Here is an 11,170-nt window from a genome sequence, read left to right on the forward strand (position 1 = left end):
ATTTCTTTTTTTTTTTTTATGACGNTATATAACCTGTAATTGTGAAACATTGTTTTTGATGTCTTTTTAACTTGTATCGAGATGCTCTCGACACATTCTGTAAATAATTGGTGTTAATCGAAGTAGAGAACACTAGGAATTCCGTAATAGCCACACTTCATGACGAAAAATATATCTTATGGAGGGGGATTATAGATAACCTGAATATTGAACCAATGTGTCAAATTTATTTTAAAAGACAACTGCTACTAACTTATGCATTATGTTTTTGTTCAATCCTATAATCTGATTGTTTCGAATATTTCAACATAATCATTATTAACATTAAAGAATCTGACCACTAACACTACTAAATTTAAAAAAAGCTGGCAACATGCCCACAAAAGCCGAATCATTAGGAAATGTTTTTCCTAATGATTCGGATATTATTAACTTCTTAGAATACATTCTAAAAAAACACTTTCCTCTCCATGAATAGAAAAATGCAAATCATTAAACTAATAGTTTGAGAAATTTTTTCTTCTCTTATTTTAATTCAACTGGGGGAATGATTTATTTTTTAACAAAATAGAAAGGAAAAATAATAATCCTATTATCGTTACATATTATTAACTTCTTAGAATACATTCTAAAAAACACTTTCCTCTCCATGAAAAAAAAATGTTTGCACATGTTATAAAAGAAGCATAAAGCTCACAGGGAATTAATGTTTCGAACGAATAACCCATATAATATACCTATTTATTCAATATCAAAATGTGATTTGCCCATTTTTATTCCATCTTTAATGACATATTTCAGGTAGCACCAAGCGAAGAAGTTGCACAAAGGGCTGTGGAACAGTGGCACGATCTTATTTTGGAAGAAATCGAAAGAGATAAAAAGTATCTGACTGAATTTGCTTATGAAAAAGTCGGCTATACAGAAGCTGTTCTCAAATGTTTACAGGAAAGAGATGCCATTGTGAAGTTAGATTTAGAAATGATTCCTAAGGTATGAAAATATTTTTAAAAAATTTTAAACACAGACATAGAAAAAAGAGGAGACATTTCTCTAAGTTATTGGAATTTTTTTCTGTATTTTCTAAAAATTTAGAATGAGGAAAATAATGTTTTAAAATGATTTTCCGAAAATCGAAAAACCTATGCGATGTTCTGCAGAATGCAGCACAAAAACTTTAATCTTCTGATACTCTGCGTGCAATGTCGGACAACATTTGATAAAATTTGATCACTTAAGAAGTAATACATTAAGGCTGGTTTTGTCTGTTACTATACAAAGCCTTTACAAAGTGATATAAAAATATAATTGGTTTTACCCTTGTTGATCGAAATTTTTAACCAGAATGAAAAATTATTAGAAAGATGAGAAATTTGATTCAAGTGCTGACTTATTTTGGACAAATCAAGATCCTTTTGGACAATTTTATAATGTTTATATTTATTATTATATGAGTTTTGTGGGTTTTGTTCCATGACCAAAATATAAAGTAATACCGTGTAAAAAAAATCTCACAATATGTGTCGAACGTTCTGAAAATTAAAATTTATTACTTTTTACGAAATAATTAAATATAATTGAGAAAATATATAATTACCATTAATTAATTGAGTTTTATAATTTATTATCAAGTTTATGATTTCAGTTTCTTCTCATTTTTTAAGTAAAGCAAATTTTTTATCCGCTGTTTAAAGCTTAGGTCGCAGAAATTTAAACTTCAAACAGTTTTCGCTTAAAATCAAAGTTTTCCTAAACAAATATCAACTCAAGAACTACTCAGTCAGTTCCCTTTTTTTTATTAAATAATTAAATTAACAGATAATTAAATTTTCTACATTGTAGAATAATGATTTTCTGATTTCTTTATCTTGTTGAGTTTTTATTAACCTTCAAATTTTTATTTTTTTTACCGGAATTGAAAAAAGGACATTTTGATGCTCATAAAAAATTAAAATAAAGACACCAATAAAATATATACTTGAGAATTTGATTATTAGTAAGCTCAATATACGTTTGGTAAGGTTTCCACTTCCACCATTGATATTGGAGGATTCGTATATTCACATACTACATTGCATCTTTTGCTGTTGTTCTACTGCTGCAAAAGGCTGAACACCAGAAAATAATGTTAAAACGGGGAGAGTCAATTTTCGGAAAAAATACATACTGGCCTACCCCTTAAACGTTCAATGTGTCTGTGAGACCTTTTGTCTCTTGGTTCGTTTTTAAAGACTACTCACTAAGGATGACCACGGATTATTTCAATTTTAGCTTATTTATTACTAAATTCTTGATTATAGAATTATTTACAAAATGATACATGAATTGGAGAATATAATATTCCGGAGCGCTGCTGCTCCCTTCTCTCTCATACTTTCTCTAGCATAGTTCAACTCAAAACTCAACTCTTCCGCGTTCAAAGCTAATCTCTCCTGCCTTCAAAACTGATCTGCTCTCTACAAAATCCTCTTTCCCATGTGAAACAGTCCTTTGCTCCACCCCCAATGTAGGGGCCGACACCTGCAGTGTCCTTCACCCTCTGACCCTCCTCAGGTCAAGGGGTCAATCAAATGCGTGGGAGAGGAATCAGGATCCTGACACCTCCCCCCCGGTTTCATCTAGTTCGACCTTCTTCCCTGGTCGTACAANATACATACTGGCCTACCCCTTAAGCGTTCAATGTGTCTCTTACTGCCTAAGATTTACGACGTCTGAAAAATCAACCAATTCCGATATATAAAGCCAAAATTGTTCGATTTAATGTTCTGTGTTCTAATTCTTAACTCTATTTGGGACAAAAGGAATTGGATCTAAAGTCAAGACTCTGGAAATTGTGGTCATCGCATACCCATCCGAAATTAGAAGATTCGCCTTATTTCTATGTTTTCAAAATTTTAAATAACTGAATAAATAGAATTCAGTCTTATGGGAAAAGACTATTACCAAGGTTTATACTACAACCAAAAATAAGTATGTTCACTATGAAACCACTGCCACATCGTGCAGAATAAATAGTACTCTTTGAAGCTCTCTCATCAAGCAAAATGAAAGATAAAGACGAAGCTAAAAAGCCTATAATATCAAAAACATCCAAGAAAAATCCTTACTTTTAAACTACATTTACAATCTTTCTGAAGAGAACAGCCTCAATTTGAAATTTGACAATTAATTGAAATATTTAAATCCAAATATTAAACGATTTTGAAGAGTCAGAGAATTTTGTTCGATTATTTCACCTAAGTTTTTTTAATTTTTTTATTTCCAATGCAGCTGGCGATACAAGCATTATCCTAACATCGTACAGAGATAAAAAGAAAAATGCAAAAGAGGTGAAATATACAAAATACAAAAACAAGAGCAAGGTATCAACACAAAAATTAAATCAAGAAAGTATCAGGAGTAGATGCAGTTCTTTGTGAGATCTGAACAGTTGAGGAGATGTTCAGCATTCATCGTCGCACCACTACGGCAGAGAGGGCAGGCAGGATTATCCACTATTTTAAAACGGAAAAGATGAGCGTATAAGCAATCGTGCTTGGTAGCAGGACGAAAGGCAGCTACAGCACTGCTTCTTGGGCGATCGGGGAGATTGAGGATGTCATTTCTCCACGATTTTTCTTTTGTCCGTTCTCTTAGCAATGATATATACAAAGAAATCTCGGCTGCAGAGCTGTTACTCATTTAGCACCGCCCAGGAGGCACGTGTAGCTTTAGGGATGCTACGAACGCGAGTAACTTTGCTTCCCTATTTCACCTCTATTTTCTCTTCTCTATTTCACCTAAGTTAAAACCGGTAAAATAAATTTAAAATTCTTTATTTTTGCATATTTTTATAAGTCTAAGCAAAGCAGAGGTGAAATATTTTTTAAAGTACTAAAAAATTAGATCATAAAAACATTTTTCAAATTCTGTAAATATGTAAAAAAAAACCAATGAAAAGAGTTTTTGCTCTATAATAAGCTGCTTAAATGACGCTGATTGAAAATCGATACAGCGTAAACTAAGTTACGCACAATTGTTGTAATTTCGCAACAGTTATTAAAATTAGAATAAAAAGTGTTTTTTTTAATGACGAAAAAGCCATTCAATAAAAGTCTTTAATCCAATAATTGGGTAGTTTTTGAAAGATCACCAAACATGTTCATTCACCAAGCGATTCATTTATTGTACTGATCTTTAATTTCAATGTTTTAAGCAAATTTTTCAAAAATTTTTAAGCAAATAAAAGTTTAAAAATTATTGTTTCAAAATTTGAAAGAAGTTTGTTAAAAACTGCGTAAGATATGAGCATTTGAAGTATTTCTTTTAAACTTCGCATGCGAAAAAAAAAATTTAAAAATTCTTTTCATATTTTTATTGTGAATCGTATTTGGTATCTAATGAAAAAGTCTGATTAGTATATCTTAAAAATTGTAAAAGTTTCAAGCAACATTTAACTAGTTTTTGTACCTTTACAAGAAAGTTAGAAACATTCAGGGATTTTCCACAAATTATATTTAGTAATATGAAACAAGATTGATTAAAAATGACAACGGCATTGTGGGAGATCATTCTTTAAAAAATGTTGTTAACTTTCAAATATTTTTTTTCCTCGTTCTACCTTATTTTGGCACACGGATAATTGCTCTAAGGTATTATGATTTCGTATTAAATTTTGTTTTATGATGCAAAATAAAATATGCGAAAACCCCTTTTATTATTTTGAGCTTTCTTCTGAAAAGTTCAAAAGTTACTCAGAAAATTGCTAGAAACTTTTTAAATTTTTAAGGCATTCAAATCAGATTTTTTTTTCATTAGTTGCCATATAAGATTCACTGCAAAAGAATAAAAAGAAATTTTTTTATTTTTCGAGCACATGCGCAGTACAAAAGAACTACTTTAGATGCTCATATCTAAAGCAGTTTTCTACGAATTTTTATTATAAATTTTTTAAAACAGTAGTTTTCTAATTATTTATAAATTTCTCTAAAAATTTTATTCAATTTTATTTAATGCTTTTGAAGTTATAACAAAAAAAATTAGGACAAAAAAGTTTATTTTTTGTAAAAATGCTCATAAATATTTAAACGAAATTCGCGAAATTTTATGCAGTTATTGAAAATAACTTCCACCAAATTAATAGATTCAAATTACAAGCTTATTGCTTGATATTTTTAGCACAGAATAAAATAGTTGTGTTCAAAAATACTTGTTTTGTTTCGTTATTTATTGTCTGTCCCTCAAACCTCTGAAAGCGCGAAACCTTATTTTTAATTATGAAAAACTGCGTGAACTAAACACCTCTGAAAATAAAAATATTTTCTTGAGAAATTTAAAAAGGTTTCAAGTACTGAAGGCGCCTCTTCCATTATTGAAGGGTTGCGTATTTTTGCTGAAAAGCTAACAAAATTTCCTTTTTTGTCATTTCAGATTGAAAAAGCAGAAAAAGATCTACGTTTGAAAAAAGAAAAAAACGATGAACAAATGAAAGCAATCAAAAGGGTCGAAGCAAACTTGAGGTATGCTAGTGAATATTATCGTGATATAAAGAATTTGTGGGAAAATTGCAAATATAAGTACCTCTCTGCTGTCCGAAGACAAGGCCTCAGAATGTATTGGGATGGAGATAGATGGCTTCCAGCATTTCCCTCTCCAAGTCAGCCGGAGCGAGTACAAATCCTTACCCCACAAGAATACGCTATGAGACACATACTGCGAACCATCGATGATGAGCCTGTTTCTATGGGATAGAATCAAGAGGATTTTCCTTTAAAAATCAATAAATAGATATTATTTGTTTACTTGCTTACTTACTGAGGCAACTTCACGCAGTTTTGACATGGATAAGGTATACAGCCAACTTTCTCATGCCCCTTTGGTTTGAGATTTGGCTTTATTCTATCCTTTAAATTTTGTTCTTTCAAAATCCGTCTCTATTTGACTCTTATTAGACATTCCTGGTTTTCTACTGTTTTTTCTTGCTGTCAAGGGCCCATGAAAATAAGAGCTAATTTTTCTTTTGGCATTCTCAGCACGTTTACTATTCTCATTCTGCCCTTCAGAGCAAATTTAAAATTCAAATTATAAAAAAGTGATTTTAGACAAACCTTGAGTAAACCATGAAACACTGAAAAGAAATTTTTATAATATCAAAATGGAAAAAAATTTTATTATGAGACGATAACTCAAGATTGCGCAATGGAGTTCTCTTCCAATAATTTGCTTGCATTTTGATATATTGAATTTCTTTTTTCTTTTCAATAAGTGAAGCTTCATGGCTTACTTTAAGGCCTGAAATTACTTTTTCTTTCTTTTAAGTTTCTAATTAATAATAGTGGTAAAAGAGAGATTGAGAGAAAAATTTCTTCCAGGGTCCTCTTAAGTGGTGAAATGCAATGCAAATCACCACTTGCGTTAAATGGAGAAAAGGAAGTGCTGAAACCTTCCACGGATTGTGAATCGGTGGCAGAAATATAACGGAATAATATTTTACAGGATTAATTAATATTTTATATGACTGTGGGAAGTATACTTCTAAGTAACTTCATTAATTTTTAAATAAACTGCTGTTTTTCTACAGAACTGAAGTAGTTTTGTAGTTTTCCCAGAGTTAACTGCACATTTTCTGTAGTGCAGTTCACTCTGGAAAATATTTATGTATTTTTAAGGCATATCTTATATTTCTGGTGTATTTTGAAGCTAATGCAAGGTAATTTATCATTAATTTATTTCGAAAAAACTTTCAGCTTTTGCCTACAAAATTACTGAAGTTTAAATGAAGTCACCCAAAAATCATAAATTTAAAAAAAAACTGATATTTTAAATCCGTGGATATGTTGCAGTAAATTTACTGTAATTAAGCAGTCATTGTTTCAGAAGTATATTTTCTGATATATCTGTAGAAAAGCTACAAATATTTTGTATTGTGGCAAAATTGAAGTCTTCTATCTTGCTTTCCTTGTTAGTAAATCTTCAACTTTTTATATATATATATTTTAAATTATACATTAATTTCTTATATTTAGGTAGAAATTCTAAACGTATATATTGAGGACGGAGATAACGTGCACTGTCTATATTCATTAAAAAGAAAATTCTAAAATGCATGTTTGATTTAATTGTAATTACTTTATAGTTGAGAATCGTCGAAAACTTTTCAGCTAGATTTTAACCCAATTTAATTATTTTAAAATATGCCTAAAATTAGGTTTTTAATAAGTCTGTATTTTAATAATTTTATTACTAATTTTGTTTATTAGGTTTTTTTAGCCTTTGTTGTTTATTTATTTATTTTTGACTTAATAAAACTGCTTTTGCGCGAAGTTTATAGTAAAAACAATATTATAGTAAAGGTAAGTAGTTAAGATTAATTAGTTAACTTTAATTTCGAATTCAAATTCGAATTGGATTATTGCGGAACAAAAATTATACTTATCATTTTGTCTAATAGAAATAAATTTTCAGTTTGAATTTTAAACAAATTTATATCTAAAGAGTTTACAGAATTTCATTCCAGATTTTTTTTAGCTTCAAACCAAATTTATTAATTTCAATCTGTTTCTGAAATTTGTCTTAAGTAAAATTTAGAAAATTTAAAACAATATCCCTTTTATTGCTTGAAAATAAAGCTTTTTAAACTAAACAAATAATTTTATTTGAAAAAAAAATCATTATATTTTCAATTGAATCTAAATTTTCATAAGATTTATAGAATTGCTTACTTTAAAAATTCGTTTAGAGCTCCTTGCTTTTAAAAATAAATCTTAAGAGAAAAATAACAAAACTGGGGGAGCAAATCCACATTGGTAGAAATTTATGGTATAAAATAATAATTCCTTTAATTGCTATTTTATCAAAACAATAAGATTACCATAAATTGACGTTATTTTAACTGTTAACTCTGAGAAAAATGCTTATCAACTGTTTTTTCGCTTAATTAGACAAACAATAACTTTATCCACGCCAACTAGATCCACCTCATGAAAACATTTAGTTCTTTGCCTCAGTAATGGCAGGGCCTGATAATCGCCTTGGCCCGATAGGCATGGGCCTAAGGCCCACAATTTCTGAGGGGCCTAAAAAATTAGTAAAAAGTATAAGTATGTAAGGTAAGTCAGCTTTGAGTTGGTTTAAGTACTAAATAAAAAACTAGGAGGCTTCGCCCCCTGCTCGCTCGCGCTCGCCAACCCCCGGAACTGCTTTCGCAGTTTATTTCGGATTGCTTCGCAATCCGATGCTCGCTTTGCTCGCATATTGGATACGTTCTTAACGTCTAGCTTTTGTATACTTTTTTGAACACTGAAGTTCCGAAAACTTTTCACTGTAGAAAATTCTAAACCTGTGCATTTAAATATTAATTTGAAATTACAAACAGTTCACATATTTTTCTTAATCACACTATTCTAAATTTCAGTTGTTGAGAAAAGTAACTGTTGTAAGTTTTGTTTTAAAGTCTTTCCCACCAGAGGGCTAAAACCATGTGTTGTAAAACAATATGAAATAGTACTGAACGCCGGATGTAAAGCATCGGCTTCGATGAAGATAATTTTGTGAGAATTTTTTTGATAATTCGGTGAGAATTCACCCGATTAGACATATGATGCTCACTACGTGCTCTTGCGCGCCGAAGCCTATCAATTAAAACGTATTAGCGTTTTATATAACATGGATTAGCCATATGATGCTCACTACGTGCTCTTGCGCGCCGAATCCAATCAATTAAAAATGAAAACTGTTGCCAGCGCGAGAAAAGAAATATCGGTTTTATTGATACATACGTACGTATTAGCGTTTTATATAATATAGATACTTACAGCTTACAATAAAAAATAATTCAGCTAATCAGTGACTTTTAGCAGAAAACACTGATTTCAATTGTTTGTGGTCATCAAACTATTTTTATTTTGGCATAACATTGTTTTGTTGTTTTATATTTTGCTTTAATTTATACATACGTAAATTTTATCTTAGAAATTATCTTCAACTGTCTGTTTTCAAAATTTCTTACAATGTTTGTCTTGAATCATGCAGTTCAATAGATTTTTTTACTGTTACTACTCTTCAGTAATTTAATTTCAAAATATTTTGTAAGGGGCCCAGAAAATGTGGTGGGCCATGGGCCTGAATTTGTCTTGATCGGTCCCTGAGTAATGGTACAGAGCTGTAGCTGATAGGACTAATTGGTCAATCTCACTCCCGACAGTTCGGTAATTCGAAACTAAGGATTCAATGTCTGCACTTTCTCACAACGTATAAATCCTCCGAGAGCTATACTTCCAGATTGATGCATCTGATCAAGAAAATAGGTCATGTTTTCTTTTCTTTTCTTTTTTAAGTAAAAAGTGTAGTATTTCATATCCCTCACTATAGATGGCACCCCAAATACTCTGATATTTCTGCATAATTACTGTAAAAATTTTGTGGTTGGTTCTAGTACAAAATTCTGTAGCGGAATTGGCCAAATCACCATCACCATAGTCTCCAAAGTACTTTTTTTTAACAGATTTTCTTCAATTTATTTTTAACTGGAGATGGGGCTTGAGGGTCTATCTGTTGATGACTTCAAACAAATAGGGGGGATAAAAATGAATGTCTTTGCTTTGCTTGCAAAAACTATGGAAAGAAAGAAAGTAACATTACAAACTTATATTTTTGAGATATTTTTAAAGAAATTCATAATTTTAAATTTTTTAATGGATAGACGTCTTTTGTATGACCCGTATTAGCTCGCTTAATTAAATTATAGAATAAGTTCAGAGTTAAGTTACGCTAAATGATTCCGTAACAGACTTGGTGGTTATAAGCCAGCTTGGACGCCAACTCAATAATAATTTCTATCAAGCACCTTTTTGAGAATGTTTATAAATCCAGTATTGCGACATACAAAAACGATACTAGTCGTGAACAGAACGGAAAAATAATAAACAGAACGGAATAAAAAACGGAGCACCCTGAAAAAAATTATGATTTAATGATTGGATTTTAAAGTACTAGGACTTAGTTTTACTGATTCAAAGAATTGACCTCAAGTATGCTAATTATTTAGAGCACATGATATTTTAAATTACAAAATCAGACACCAAAACGTATTTTCTCTGAGTAAATATTTTGGACGGATTCTGATTCCGGGCTTTCAAAATATGAAGGATAGTCACAATTAAGAAAATATGGTCCCAATAGGTCAATCAAGAGAACAGTCAAAAATTTTGTCAACCTCATATTAGTTTTACTTTTTTGGGCTATATTTTGAAAATTCCTTAAGCGAATCGAAAAATTGTCGTACACAATCACAAAATGCGTTTAACCAAATGTATCTCCATGCAAATTGTAAATTTTAATAATTTTTTTATTAGTTTTTAATATTTTATTAAATAATTATAGAAAAGTTTTAAATTGTAAGGTATGCATTTTTTTATATAGTGTTAAGGAATGTAATTTTTCATATCAAATTACAACATTTTGAGCTTAATTGATAGAATAGTTTCTGTGTTATTAAATTTTAGAAAAGTAAACTATTCGAATAATTTCATTCAAATTTTATGCAAAATTTGTTTTATAAAATACTTCCTCAAAAATATTTAAAACGTTGTGTTTTCTTACAATTCAAAATGCTTTCGACCAAATACGATCGCAACGCTTGAATACGCCCAGAAGACAGGTTCCATTCCTTTGGCCCTTAACCATTCCCTTCTTAGTAGCAAAATAAGAAGGAAAATTTCCCAAAGGAAAGGCTGAAGACCCAGTGCATTGGTAAATCTTTCAGTAACAGAACGGGCTCAACATTTCAAGAAATTTCTCAATAATTTTTACCTTTCTATTTTATCAACAAACTTGCTTCCGATAACTTCCATACTGTTACAGAAGTGTGTAATACGGTAAATTCCATTTTTTTCCCTTCAATTCATTACTAATTAAAGTGAAAACAACATTGCGTGCTTCATTCCAATGAACAAATGCAATTTCAGAACATGCAGAACTGTAATAGTTATAGAATAGTATATATATCTGAACCTATATAATTCGAAAAACAGCAATAAAGAATCATCTGAATTACTTGAAATAATATCATTTATGTTGATTATTAATAAATTTTTATAGTTTTCTTGGTAAGTATTTTTTAATTTTGAATGATAAATTTCAACCAGAATTCATCTACACTGTTTTTCAGTTACATATTGAAATTCATATCGAG

At 30.2% G+C, this 11,170-nt stretch overlaps 1 protein-coding gene across 1 annotated transcript; it reads left to right on the forward strand.

Moving 5' to 3' along the window:
• The first annotated feature begins 777 nt into the window (after positions 1-777).
• On the forward strand, positions 778-5,780 carry LOC122270987 (uncharacterized). The gene is made up of 2 exons (XM_043050524.2): positions 778-993; positions 5,410-5,780. Exons 1-2 carry the CDS (start codon positions 982-984, stop codon positions 5,728-5,730), a joined length of 333 nt encoding a protein of 110 aa, XP_042906458.1. The 5' UTR covers positions 778-981; the 3' UTR covers positions 5,731-5,780.
• The last annotated feature ends 5,390 nt before the right edge of the window (positions 5,781-11,170 follow it).

The sequence above is a fragment of the Parasteatoda tepidariorum genome, chromosome 3 (assembly GCF_043381705.1).
Source record: "Parasteatoda tepidariorum isolate YZ-2023 chromosome 3, CAS_Ptep_4.0, whole genome shotgun sequence".
NCBI classification, from domain to species: Eukaryota; Metazoa; Arthropoda; class Arachnida; order Araneae; family Theridiidae; genus Parasteatoda; species Parasteatoda tepidariorum.